The 14,993-nt window shown below is 39.4% G+C and overlaps 1 protein-coding gene across 2 annotated transcripts in view; it reads right to left on the bottom strand.

The window, feature by feature from the left end:
- fras1 (Fraser extracellular matrix complex subunit 1) overlaps positions 1-14,993 on the bottom strand; it is a 465,328-nt gene that overhangs the window by 270,772 nt on the left and 179,563 nt on the right. For both annotated transcript variants that reach the window (XM_072591717.1, XM_072591723.1), the window contains exons 3-5: positions 12,033-12,140; positions 9,780-9,872; positions 3,663-3,822 (exon numbers count right to left, since the gene is read on the bottom strand). In XM_072591717.1, the coding sequence (XP_072447818.1) occupies positions 3,663-3,822; positions 9,780-9,872; positions 12,033-12,140 (361 nt within the window). The remainder of the gene's footprint in view (positions 1-3,662; positions 3,823-9,779; positions 9,873-12,032; positions 12,141-14,993) is intronic.

Below are 14,993 nucleotides of genomic sequence, written 5' to 3'. Positions count from 1 at the left end.
TAACCGAATTGAAAAATTTAGACTGTTATTTGTATGGGCTAGAACACAATTCCAGCCCCGTTAGTTTAAATGCGGCTGTTATGGAATTTTTTTATAACACGAGATCGCACAAGGACGGAACTATCGCGTTCTATCAGAACTGACCATATTTGAAAGCAATTAAAACTAAAATAGGAAACAACTGCTGTTAAATAACATCCTATTCCTTAGACATCCAAGTAGAACTTCACAAACAATTCCACGGCCACTTGTGTGCCATGAATGAGGAAGCCGTAAAAAATGCCCAGTTAATTTGTTTTCATGGTGGTCACTGAGGATTGAATGCTTGCTATACAACTGGTTAACCTTCTCTATCGTGTACCATGAGGGTCTTTTATGTCAATCTGAACAAGAATACAGGGCCAGTGTTTGATATGCTGACCAAAAGGTGGTAGATCCAACAGTGCAATATTCTCTGAATACTACAATGAGATGTCAGACTACCTCTCTAGGTTATATGCTCAAATTCCGAGTGTGGTTTGTACTGATTATCATTTAACTCAGAGCCGTAAGTGCGATGAAATCAGACAAGTGGACTATTAAAGCACACAAAAAAAATTAGCAAGCTTCTCAGACAGCACCTTCCAACTGCACAAATTGCTACCATCCAGAAGGCAAGGCCAGCAGTTACTTAGGAGTACCACCACCTACAAGTCACCCTCCGAGCCTCTCACCATCCTGACTTAGAAATATTTCTCCAATTGTTCAGTGTCGCTGGATCAAAATCCTGAAACTCCCTCCCTAACAATATTATAGGTGTATCTACATTAAATCGATTCCAACTATTAAGAAAGACACATTGCTATCAGTTTCACAAGGACAATTAAGGAGGGACAATAAACATTGACCTGGCCAGTGAAGATCACAACCTCAATGAATTATTTTTTAAAATCCTATTGCATATCACAAAGTGTCTATTCTGGAATAATTTTCATTCATCATACAGTTCTTCACTTTTACAAACACATGAACAAGGAACATTCATTGGCCACTCAGCCCTTTGAGCCTGCTCCACCAATCAATAAGATCATGGATGATTGGATTTTAACCTCTATATTCCTGCATATCTCTATCCCCTTTGGTAAACAACAATTTATCTATCTCTGCATTACAATTATTTTAAAATCTGTATCTACTGCCCTTTGAAGAGGGTAATTCCAAAGACTCTCAACTCTCAAACAAAAATTCCACATCTCGGTCTTAAATTGGTGATCACTTAATTTTAAATTGTGACTCCCCCCAATTCTAGACTTTCCCACATAAATAAATGCCTTTCCACATACACCCAGAAAATTCCCCTCCAGATTTTATGTTTCAATTAAGTCACCCCTGACTTTTCTAAACTCCAGAGAACATAGGTTTAGCCTGTCTAGACTTCATTCATAAGGCAATTCACTGATTCCAGGTATTAGTCTCGTAAAATTTCTCTGAATTACTGAAGTGCATTAACATCCCTCTGTAAGAACAGTGACCATTCTATGAGCTTTCCTGATTATTTGCTGTCCCTGCACACTAACCAGTGATCTATACATGAGGACACTCAGATATCCCTGTATTCTTTCACCATTTACATCATATGCTGCTTTTTAATTATTCCTTCTGCCAAAATAGACATTTATATTCTATTTGTCAGTTCTTTGCCCACCCTCTTAACCTATCTTTATCCCTTCGTAGGCTCCTTACATCCTCTGTGCAACATTTCTTACCTATTTTTGTGTCATCAGCAAATTTCATTACCACACTTGCAGTCCCTCTAATGTATATAAATAATTTGGGTCAAAGAGTCGAGGTGTCAGCACCAACCCCTGTGGCACATGACTCATGACATTCTGCAGCCTGAAAAGGACCCATTTATTCCTGCTGTTTCCTGTTCACCTGCTAATCTACCGTCTACACCAATACGTTACCCACAACGCCATGAGCTTCGAACTTCTGCTATAACCTTTGATGTGGCACTTCAGTAAATTCCTTGTGAAAATTACGTACAACATATTTACTGGTTCCCCATTGTTCATAGCACAAGTTATTCTTTAAAAAACTCTATAAATTAGTTAAGCATGATTTCCCTTTCACAAAACCATATGGCTCTGCCTGTTTACTTTAAGCTTACCAAGAACCCAGTTATAATCTCTTTCAGAATAGCTGAATATTTTCCTTATGACCAATGCAAAGCCAATTGGCCTGGAGTTTCTTGCTTTCTGATTACCTCCCTTTCTAAATAAGATGTTTACATTAGCTACTTTCCAATCTCAAGCAACTTTCCCCAAATCTGATGAGTTTTGGAAAATTAAAACCAACACATCAATTACCTCACTAACTACTTCATTTAAGACTCAAGGATGGAATCCATCAGGACCCGAGCACTTATCAATTCGCAGTTCCAACAGTTTACTGAGTACAACTTCCCTGCTACTCTCTGAATATTAACATTTCCTTGAGTTCCTCACTCCTTTCCAATTCCTGATTACAGCTAATTCTGGGATGTTTCTTCTATCTTCTCGAGTGAAGACCAATGCAACTTACCTGTTCAATTCACCTGCCATCTCTTTATTCTCTGTAAGTAACCCCCCACCTTTATTTTCTATGGACTCAACATTTACTTCATTACCCCTTTTCTTTTTAAATATCTGACAAAACATTTCTGCTCCTTTGTATTTTTGGCTAAATTTCTCTCATACACTAAATTTTCATTTTTTAATTCATAATTTAGTAGTTATGGAGTCAGTGTCATAGAGTCATAGAGATGTACAGCATGGAAACAGACCTTTCGGTCCAACCCGTCCACGCTGACCAGATATCCCAAACCCAATCTAGTCCCACCTGCCAGCACCCGGCCCATATCCCTCCAAACCCATCCTATTCATATACCCATCCAAATGCCTCTTAAATGTTGCAATTGTACCAGCCTCTACCACTTCCTATCGCAGCTCATTCCATACCCGTAACCATCCTCTGTGTGAAAAAGTTGCCTCTTAGGTCTCTTTTATATCTTTCCCCTCTCACCCTAACCCTATGCCTTCTAGTTCTGGACTCCCCGACCCCAGGGAAAAGACTTTGCCTATTTACTCGATCCATGCCCCTCAATTTTGTAAACCTTCTTTGTTCTTTTTAATATTATGTCCAATCTGCTGACCTGCCACCTCTTTTTGCACAATTATGTTCCTTTTCTTAGTGTTTGACACTATCCTTGAAATTTTCAGTTGACCATGGATGGCTGGTCTGTCCTTAAAATTTTTCTTATTTGGAATATATCTGTGCTGATCATCTTAGTAGATGCTTGCTAATGCATCACCAGCACCTAACTGCCCCCTTGGAGTACTTTCACTAGGAGATCAGTAATTAATCAACCTTGTTGGTCAAAGCAAGGTTTAAATTCACCAGTCCTGCTGCCGTATTACGTTAGTCTAGAAACTGGCATGAAAATATTCAATGAATTCTTCATCTAGCCGACATTTTTTTTCCAGTATTCATGAGTTAACATCAAAAACAAAATAAACCATAAAACAAACTTGACAACATGGTTCGAACATGACCTACTTCTGTCCTGTACAGTTTCTTTGTTTCTATATGATATGTAATGCCCAACAGATGCACAGAAGCTGCAGTAAGGTTTGCTGTCCTACCTCCAGTTTTGACACACTTTGGACAACAGTCTCCTTCTGGGGTGTACTCAATTTCTCCTCTCCCACAGGTAATGGAGGGACAATATTTTGGGCCACATTCAACTTTCTTGTTGGCGCAGGAGCAAATAGTGCACCTTGAGGTCATCCACTCTGTCTCATGCTGCAAACATTAAAAACAGAAAGAGCAAGCATCATCACTTCTAAGTAACAACAAATAGCTCGTAAAAAATCAATTTAAAAAGCACTTGCTAATATTTGCATATTTAACTTAGAAGTTTGATTGATGTTCTGTGCTTTTCTAATACAGTCACCACACTTCAACAATAGGCTTCTCTGTCGTCATTTTGATATTGCTTTCATGATTGTTGTCATCTAAGTCTTATTTTTGAAAGTTAATTTTACAATGGGTGGAATACAAAACACCGATTTGTACACAGTTCCCCATAAGCAAAAAATGTAACACAATTCTTGAAGGTGTGACAAGGCAGTAAACGCAGTTGTGAAATGCCTACAATGCTCAAATCTGTTGTGTCATGAAGGTGACAGCACAGAATAGTAATTGCCTGTTCCGAAATGACAACAAACCAAAACATGAAGCAGTGAAACCTCTAACAGGGTATGAAGTTGTAACATTGCAAGAGTTATATTATTGTACAATTTATATAATGATTTGCTTCTTGCAATACATCCATCAGCATTATTTACTTTATTAATTATGGTTTCTTCTGTTTATCAAACCAAAGTGGTTTCTGGTTGCTTTTTATTGAGCTATTGCATGTGAATATTAAAGATAAAAACAAGAGGCTGAAAATAATCGGCAATTGAGGGAACATCTATGGAGAAAGAATCAAAAGTTAATATTTCAGATTAAATGATCTCTCATCAGAGTGGACTTTTGTTTTAAAAATCTCAAGAAAAAACTAGAATTGCTCTATTAGGCCGCCATAAGTAATTGAGAAAAATGTTAATTTCTGAATTGACATAGGAGAAGCAAACATTTACAGGTAGAGGAGAGCAAGCTAATTTTTGACTAAGGATGAAGAATTCTCCTTTCTAGTTTATAAGATGATAAGGCATCTTGAATATACTTAATGACCCAGCCTTGAAAGCCCTCTGTGCTTAAGAATGCCATAGATTCACCACCGTTTGACATAAGGAGTTCCCCAAGTCTCAATTTTAAATTCTGAAGTTAATGTCCTAGACCTCCTAAAAGGGCAAACAACCTCTCAGCATCTATAGTGTTAAGCTCCCTAAGAATTTTTCTGTCAATAAGGTCACATTTCATTGTTCTAAACTCCAATGAGTAAAGACCAAACTATTCAATGCTTCCTTACACAAAACTCTTTCCATGTTCGGGGTCAATCTTACGAGCTTTCTCTAGATTGCCTCCAATGCAAGTATCTCTTTCCTCAGATAAACGGACCAAAACTATTCACAATATTTGAGAAGTGGTCTGACTATTTGTTGAGAATTTTGACGAATGATCTCTTTTTATGTTCCACCCACTTTGAACTAAAAGCCAATGTTCCATCTGCCTTTCCTATTACCTGCTGAACACTTCTAGATTTTTGTGATTTATGCACAAGGGTCCCCAAATCTCTTCATGCTGTAGCTTTCTGCAGTATTTCTCCATTAAAGAATATTCAACTCCTCTATTCTTCCTGCCACTATCACATTTGCTCACATTATCTACCAAGATATTTCCCTATTCACTATCTGCAGACATCTGTAAATTACATCACCTTCACCACTCCCCTTCCCATCTATTTTATATTATCTGCAAACTATTAATATGCTCACTTCACTCATCCAAGGCATTAATCTATGTTGCACTCCACCAGTCACAGGTAGTTATTCTGAAATTGTTCCTTTTATCCCAACTCTATTTTCTATTGGTTAGTCAATCCTCTATCCGTGCTAATTTACTACTTATCCGGAATCTAAAGATCCTTGTAACATTACGAGCAATGATTCTACTATCTCTGTCGTGTGTACGCTGCATAATTTCCTATGTAGTATTTTTCAAGTTCCCCAATCAAAAGGCACTCCCAGACCTGAGCCTTGGGAATCGTGAGGTAATATAGGTCAAGTGACAGTCGGGGGACATTTGGGGACAGTGAGCTCTGTATTACAGAGTTTCAGATGATGTAAAATCAAAATTGGTCAATATAGAGTAAAAATACATGAAGTTGACAAAGCACTGTGGCTGAATGAGATACGTCCAATGACACTTAAGGAAGTGCGAGTGGAAATTGCAGCGCCACTGACAATAACTTTTCAGTCTTCCTGAGATTGGGGGAGACTCCAGAGGATTTGGGAAATGGAAATGTTACGCCCTACTCAAAAAAGGTTATACAAAAGACAGATCCAGATGTTACAGACCAGTCAGTTTAACTTCAGTGGTGGGGAAAGTTCGAGAAACAATTACTTAGGATAGAATTAATAGACATGTGGAAACATTTTAGTTAATTGCAAAGCGTTACAACAGATTTGTTAAAGGAAAATAATGTCTGTCTGATTTGGTGGAGTATTCTGAAAAGGTAACAACAGCAGTGATGGGAGGTCAAGGCTGTAAACGTGTTGTACATGGGTTTCCACAAACTTGTGAGGAAGTCTATAGCTCATAGAAAATAAATGATAGTAGCAACCTTGTACAAAATTGGTTGAGTGAAATGAACCAAATATTAATTGTGAATGGGTATTATTCAAGCTACAGTAACACGTGCAGTATAATACTTTCTCTGCTGCATACTATGATCTAGATTTTGGTGCGCAGGTGAAAATGTCAATGTTTGCAGTCAACACAAAACATGAAATTTGTAAACGAAGATGTGGACAATATGAAACTTTAAAAACACTCAACATGTGGGCACATAGGTGACAGATGAAGTTCAATCTAGAGTAGTGTGAGATGATGCACTTTGGCATGAAGAGGCTATATAAAGTAAAGGATACTTTCCTATAGGGTGGACAGGACCAGAGAGACCTAAGCATATAGATGCGTAAGTCACTAAAGGTAAAAGGATAGGTTACTAGATCTGCTTAAAAAAATATAATGTTTTGCAGGCTTCCTACGTAAGGACAGACCGTACAACAGCAGGAAGAGTATGAAGAACTCCAATAGGATACTAATTAGACTGTAGCTTGAGTATTATATGCAGTTCTAAGTACCAAACTTCATGAATGATGTGAATGCATTCGAGCAAGTCACAAGAGGCTTACGAGAATGATTTCAAGGATGAGACACTTTCATTATGAGGATATATTGGAAAATTTGGGACCACTTTCCTTGGAGAGGAGTGGGCAGAGGGGAGGTCTGATCATAGTTTTCAAAATCTTAGAGTATCTAAAGAGTGTAAATTGGGAGAAACTATTACTGCTTGTTAAAGGATTGGGAACCAGAAGGCACAGTCTTACCACGTTCTGCAAAAGAAGCAAATATAAGATGAGAAAAGCTTTTTTGTTCCACAGTGAACCATCAAGTTTGGTGTATACTTTCAGGAAACATAGTGGATACAGGTTAGACTGAGACACTCATGAGGGCATTGGATGGTTAATTAAAGAGAAACAGCAAGCTGGATCACGGGGGGGAAATGTTATTTGGCAACTGGCACTAAATTAAAATCCTCAGAGAGCTGGCACAGGCTTGAGGGGCTGAATGACATGCTTCTACACCAGAATGATTCAATGATTCTATTGCTGACCCTGCCACACTCTGACAAGTTAAGGGAATGAATCACACTTTTAAAAATTGAAATTAAATCGTAGCTCCATTTGGAGGAAGTTCATCTCAGGTGCCCACCAGACAAATGAGGCCACAAAATGCAGTGCGAATACGAAGAGTTCACAGAATTAGCTTGACAGCCCATGGCAGTCCAGGGACAATGCTGTCCTGTCAGAGGTGGAATGTTTTGGATGGGACACTAAGCAAGGTCCCATCTGCCCTCACTAGTGGGTGTCAAAGATTCCTGATGCAATTTCAAAAAACAGAAGGATATTCTCCATTACAACTAGACCAGTTTTTCTTATTCAAGCAATATCATAGACAGATTTTCTGACCATTATCTTTCACAAGGTGGGACCTTGTGAAAACAGTGAAGACACACCAAAAACATTTAATGGATGGCAATGCATTTGGGATATCTAATAAGATAAAAATAGATGTGAATATGTCTTTAGTCTTTATCCCACAGAAATAAAAATAATTTTTAAAATATTTAAAAATTGAAAGAGTGCTTAATAGAATCTTCACGCTTCTCCTTGGTAACATCATTTACAAACAGACAGAAAGTGTCAACCGCCCCACCAACTCTCTTGACCACTTTATGAGAACTGTTCCAAGGTTAGTGATCTGAAAGTCATAATTTCCAGCAACATTTGAACATACCACAAACTCCACTGCCTCACCATCAATGCCATCTCATTCCTCGACCACCAGAATGTTTGCAAACTCAACAAAATATTCAATCCTCAGCTGAACTCTGACCACATTGTCTCTATCAAATAAACAATGACTCCATCTTTGGATATTTCCTGGCTCAACCTCTGCCAAAGCAGAGCTGCTGCTGAAAGCTTCGACAATGCTTTGGTCAGCCCAAGATCTCATCATTTCAACACACGTTCCTTTAAGATTAGCACAGTACTGCCCAACTCCTCAGATGCAACAAATTTTGCTCACCTGCCATTTCCCCATGCCTGATGTCTAAAATCGTCTATTTGAATACATTAATAAATTCTTTATGTTATTGAGAAATGTAAAAACAGCACCTAACAGATTTGAGGATTTCGCTTATAGTTATGAACTGAGTCTTAAGAATTCAACAAGGTTTCGCCTGGTAGGATTTGATCACACGGGATCCAGGGAGATTTGGATACAAAGTTGGCTTGAAGGTAGGAGAGACAGAGGGGGATGGTGGAGGGTTGATTTTCAGACTGCAAACCTGTGACCATCAGTGTACCAATGACCAGTGTTGAGTCCACTGCTTGAGTCATTTATATAAATGATTTGGATGTGAATATAGGAGGAACGATTAATAAGTTTGAAGATAACATCAAAATTGTGGGTGTAGTGGGCAGCAAAAAAGGTCATCTCGGAGTACGATGGGACCTTGATCAGATGGGCCAAAGGCTGGCAAATGGAGTTTAATTTCAATAAATGTGAGGGTACTGCATTTAGAAAGGCAAATCAGGGCAGGACTTATACACCTAAGGGTAGGGTACTGGAGAGAGTTGCCGAGAACCTTGAAGTGCAGGTTCATAGTTCCTTGAAGGTGGAGTCACAGGCAGACAGGATAGTGAAGGCGGTGTTTGGTATGCTTGCTGTTATTGGTTGGCACACTGAGTATAGGATTTGGGAGGTAATGTGGCCACTATACAGGACATCGGTTAGACCAGTTTTGGAAAAAAGTGTTCAATTCTGGTCTCCTTGCTAAAGGAAAAATGTTGTTACGCTTGAAAAGTTTCAGAAAAAGATTTAAAAGGGCTGGAGGATTTGAACTATAGAGAGAGGGTGAATAGGTTATGGCTATTTTTGCTGGACCATGAGAGCTTGAAGGGTGACCTTATAGAGGTTTATACAATCATGCAGGGCATGAATAGGGTGAATAGCCAAGGTCTTTTTCCCAAGGTACCGAAGTTCAAAACTAGAGGGCATAGGTTTAAGGTGAATGCAGAAAGATAGAATAGGAGTCTAAAGGGTAACTTTTCATGCAAAGGTAGTGCATGTACAGAATGAACTGCTAAAAGAAGTGGTGAAGACTGGTACAATTACAACATTAAAAAGGCATCTGGAAGGGCACATGAAATGTTTAGAGGGATATGGGACTAGATGAATTTAAGATATCTGGTCAGCATGGACGAGTTGGACTGAAAAAGGTCTGTTCTCTGCTGTACACATCCGTGACTCTCATAAAAAAATCTTAAATTAAAGCCAATAAGGTAAATTATCTTCCAGACATGGTGCAATACCATGAATGGTTATGATAAATGGCAATAGATTTTTTTTCACTTCAATGCACACACAGAGAATATTGAGGCAATATATATTTTAAATGTTTCTTCTGTTCAAAATATTTTTTGTTTTACCATGAACACATCTCAGGATATGTGAATGCTTACCCCATGAACTTGTCCTTCATATTCACAGAAGCTTTGGGTCCTCAGGGCACATTCAGGGCAGCAATTGTTTGGACTTATTTTGAAGACTTCACCCTGACAACAGTAAGAACAAAGCATGTGATATAAAACATTGTACATAAAAGTTAAAAGTAGAGCAATATTCCAAGATCGTCTTTTACAGTTAAAAGACAATACTTGCTTAACAGCTTAGTAACAGTTTTTAAATTACTTCTTTGCACCACTTTCATGATACATTCTAGATAAACTTGCAATTCCTAAAAAGCAAAGGTTGTAAGTAGCACGGTCGTATCACACAATACTTTCAAATATTGTCACTAAAGATTTTAGTAAATCAAAATGTTGATCATGTACACACATCACTAATGTTGACGTGACATATTATTCCCATCGAGACGCTGGTTGTTGCAAGAGAGAATACTTTGACATACAATAAAATCACAGAATCTCTACAATGCAGATATAGGCCATTCAGCTCATCAAGCATGTACTGACCCTCCAAGAACATCCCACTCCAAACCCACCTATCCACACATTTACTGTAGTTAACCCACTGAGCCTGCAGGGACTCTACGGGACAACTTAGCATGGCTAACTCACCTAACCTGCATATCTTTGGACTGTGGGAGAAAATCCATGCAGACACTGGAAAACATGCAAACTCCAATATACAGTCACCTAAGGCTGGAATTGAACCCAGGCCCTTATTCTAAGATTCTATGATCGTGAGCCATAAAATAGAAAGGACACAAGCAGCCTCTTCTTATAAAGGCATTTTCAAGAAACTTAAAACGGTATACCAGACAACTGTTCCTTATTCAAGCACCACATTACGCATACCTTAATTCTATTATTTTTCACATATGTCAGCAAGAGTGGTGTCACATTATTTCCTGTTTTACCTCAAGTTACCTCAAGCACCCTTTCAGTTCCCTTGTCTGGCAGCTTTGTTCTGTTGATTAAATATTAGTTTCTCCCCAGCACGGATTTTTATTTCATGTATAGGGAATGACATGCTGGCAATTCCATAGCACGGTACAAACCTTGCATTAAATTTAGTCATGTCCAACAATCAGTTTTGAAATAACTGCACAGAGGCCAGTATCCCTTCACCAAGTCACCCTTTATTTACAAGTGCATATGGATTCTGGCCAGCAAACTCAGAGTCAGTCCGTAAAGTGAGGAGGCTTTCTGACACTCCTGTTTCTGTCTGTCAGCCAGGGCTCATTATGGATTGTTAATCTGGGCCAATCCGGGAACTCACACAACTAGGTTCCAACCTGGTTCCAATCAGTACAAGTCTAAATGGAAAAAGAATTCTATGATCCTTGGCACATTGCAACAACCATTTATCTTGTGGATAATAACCATAACTGACAAGACTCTGGTCTGGATTTTTATTTGCTTTCCTGCTTTAGGTTGAGAGTCAGACTACCAGGTCTCCTTCCAAATGACATAAAGCTATTGGTTTGCAAAGAGGGCTCAGACGTGTCAAAGTTTTCATCAGTACAAACATGCACCTGAGAGAGTAAGTGAAACTCGACTGGCATGGAGTGTGGTCAGGGCGCGCGGGGGGGGGGGGGGGGCGTGGTGCGGAGGGGGGACGGGGCACCGAGGGGGTGCAGAGGGTGGACGGGGCACTGAGGATGGACAGTGCGCAGAAGGTGGACAGGGTGAGGAGAGTGGATGGGGCGGAGGGGGTGTGGACGAGGTGAGGGGGGAGTTGGTGGCTTTCCCATAAGGGGAAATTCTTTTGTCCCCTCCTGCCCATCATCCTGGCTTTTGGATACCAGAAAGAAACTAACGTATACATTATCTTAGGAATGTAATTGTAGTTTATGGGGTCTGAAATATTAAATCTCTCAGCTGGTGTTTCAGTCAGTTCGTTCGTGCCACATTTTACATTCAAGTTTCTAGTAAGTGCCCAAGATGAAAACAAAATACCATTGGCACCCAACCAAGTTACACCGACAGACTGACACTGCCACAACCAGGTAACCTGTTAGAAACAGAGGTCAATGGCTCATGATCCATTTCCATTACAGAGCAGATTTTCAGATTTCAAAGACATAAATGATGGGAAGTGAAACACACTTATCCAGGTACAATGCATATTTTTAAACAAAGTAACGCACGTTCTAATAATTCTGCAAATTATAGACTTTATCCTTATCCTAGGTTATCACTGTACATCAACCATTTCAAAGGTATGACAATGCATAACTACATAATTACCTTCTGAAAATCACACTGAGGGTTCCGACACTGGGTCAACTCGCACAGGACAATATCACTGTGACAGCTGCAATCTTGGCAAGAGTCTGGCTTCCAAACAGTATTATTCTGCAGGGAAAAAAAAAGTAGAACAGATGTCACATTCAAGAGGTCAATTTTCTTGGATTGAATTATGTAGCTCTGACTACTTTTTGAATTTGAAACTGTGTTGCTGGTAAAGCGCAGCAGGTCAGGCAGCATCCAAGGAGCAAGAGAATCGACGTTTCGGGCACGAGCCCTTCTTCAGGATTCCTGAAGAAGGGCTCATGCCCGAAACATCGATTCTCCTGCTCCTTGGATGCAGCCTGACCTGCTGCGCTTTTTCAGCAACACATTTTCAGCTCTGATCTCCAGCATCTGCAGTCCTCACTTTCTCCGACCTTTTGGATTTACATGACATCAACTTCACAATCCTCTGCACATTAACCAATCAGCATTTTGAGTTCCAGGCTACATTTTGACATAGGTGAAAGTGATCCCCGATGAAGGGCTTATGCCTGAAACATCAATTCTCCTGCTCCTTGGATGCTGCCAGACCTGCTATGCTGTGCTCTCAACTACATTTTGACATAACAGATCAAGGGTATTCAGCCAGCAATGCCATTTCTGCCACTGTGGGTTGAAATGATTTCAGCACCCTTCAGGTTATGGGCAGGAATTCCCACTCAATGGTCAATTCAGGGACTCAGGAAAAACAGCAGCAGCACAAGGTGAGCTGGAGGAGAAATGAAAAGGGTAACAGGCAAAATGGAATGGAGAAAGTAAGTTAAATAAGAGCGAGAGAGACAAGGACAGATAATGTGGAAGTTAAGGAAAAAACAAAGAAAAACAAAGAAAAAAAATGGGAAGCAAAATATGAGCAGGCATTTGGGGAGACAGGAAGTTGAGGAATTGAAAATAATCAAAGTTAGATTGATTAGGGACAAAATGAGCTAAGAGAATGGGAAATTGCATTGTTAATTACTTTTGGTGTCACTAAGTGCACATTGAAGAGTCTGGGGATGGTGAATGAGTGGTTCAAACTATAAACTAAACAGTGTTAATCTCCAGGTCGTACCGCTATGGCGCACATTTCATCAATCAGAATTTGCTGTAACACAAATGACAAATTGTGGACAATGTTTCGATAATGCAACTTTCTACTGAATGGCCAGAGCAATTTTCTACAGCGTAATTTTCTATAGCAGTTTTCCATAATGTGATTTTATACAGTATGAGGTTGCAGAGGAACGCAACTGCCGCTTCTAGCGGAATGACTTGTACAAGATAGAGCACATCAAAAATTTATGGGGAGGATGGTGTTTGATGGACTGCTCACTGTAACTAACTCCCGAGCAAATGGCAGTGATTATAAAGTAATTTTGAATTGTACGGAAAACCAACTCAAGGATGGTGAACCTGTACAAAACTGCACCTTCATCTGGAATACTGCATGCATTTCTGGTTAATACTATCACAGGAAGGACATGAAGACGCTTGAAAAAAAGGTGCAGAAAATCATTACCCATTTGATACTTGGCACCAAACACATGGGGTTCATCAAATTACCTATCAATGCATGAGCAGAAACTCTTGAGAAATGATTAGGTCCATTAGTTCATACAGTCACAGAATCCCTACAGTGTGGAAACAGGCCATTTGGCCCAACAAGTCCACACTGACCCTCTGAAGATGATCTCATCCAGACCCATTCCCCCACCCTATTACTCTTCGCTTCCCCTGACTAATGCACCTAACCTACACATCTCTGAACACCATGGGCAATTTAGCATCGCCAGTTCACCTAACCTGTACATTTTTGGGCTGTGAGAGGAAACCGAAGCACCCGGAGGAAACCCACGCAGACACGGAGAATGTGCAAACTCCACACAGTCACCCGAGGCTAGAATTAAACTTGGGTCTGATGCTGTGAGGCAGCAGTGCTAACCACTGAGCCACTGTGCTGCCCTAGATTTCTCCAAGCTTTTCACTGATCTCCCAGCACAGTTACAGCAACGAACTAAGATATTGCTTCTGCAAGTTTCTGGCAGAGTGATTAATCAAGTGGAAGCAATTTTACTCAGATGTCCATGATACTCAATGATGACAAGTTCACCTAACGGCTTTTATGGTACAGTGCGGTGTCCCTGTATCTGAAACAGAAGTCTCAGGTTCAAGACCGGCTTACTCCAGAGATGGATTGAAAATATCCACAAAACCTCAAGACCACCATCCTCAGCATGACAAATAACTTAAGACGAAGCTCAAAAGAAGGAGTTAAGCACACGGCTAAGAGACCAATTTCATTCTCAAGATTGTGAACATTTGGAATGGACTGTCCCATTTACATCCCTTCTAATTTTTATTCGCATTGACTTCAAAGAAAATAACAACAGTTTTGCTCAATGTTTGCTTATGTTCTATCACTTGTCATACATCTGTGACATTCCTGCCAGTGTAATGTTCTCCTTTTCCTGAAATATCATTTATGAGAGCAGAGAAAAAATACAGTAAGTGATTGTAAAACAGCCATGATGTTGTGGAATTTATTCAACACCTTATTTTGTTTGGTATAGAGTGGGTATTAAGAGACACACAATCCGAAGGTATTAAAACATTCCAGTGTAAGGAAAGACTATTACGCTCGTGAAATCCACACATTATATATTGATACAGTAATAACAAAAGGTATTAATGCAGAAATTAAATCTTTTTTCACAACGGATAAATGACTTTTCAATTTTGTTGATTCTAATTTTTTTCACAGCAATTTTGAAAGAACCCAGAAAATAACAAAATGGAGCAACAAGACAGACATAAACAGCAGTGAATTAAGAATTTTAAAATAAAATGCAAGGACCAGGTGGAGGAAAATAAGAAAGATAATAATGAAGATTAAACGGAATAGATGCTTAAAGCAGATCTAATACGATAGGTGACAAG

Source organism: Chiloscyllium punctatum, chromosome 1 (assembly GCF_047496795.1).
Source record: "Chiloscyllium punctatum isolate Juve2018m chromosome 1, sChiPun1.3, whole genome shotgun sequence".
In the NCBI taxonomy this organism is placed as follows: Eukaryota; Metazoa; Chordata; class Chondrichthyes; order Orectolobiformes; family Hemiscylliidae; genus Chiloscyllium; species Chiloscyllium punctatum.
The sequence above is the reverse complement of the archived record's forward strand: the minus strand, read 5'-3'. Positions and strand labels throughout refer to the sequence as shown.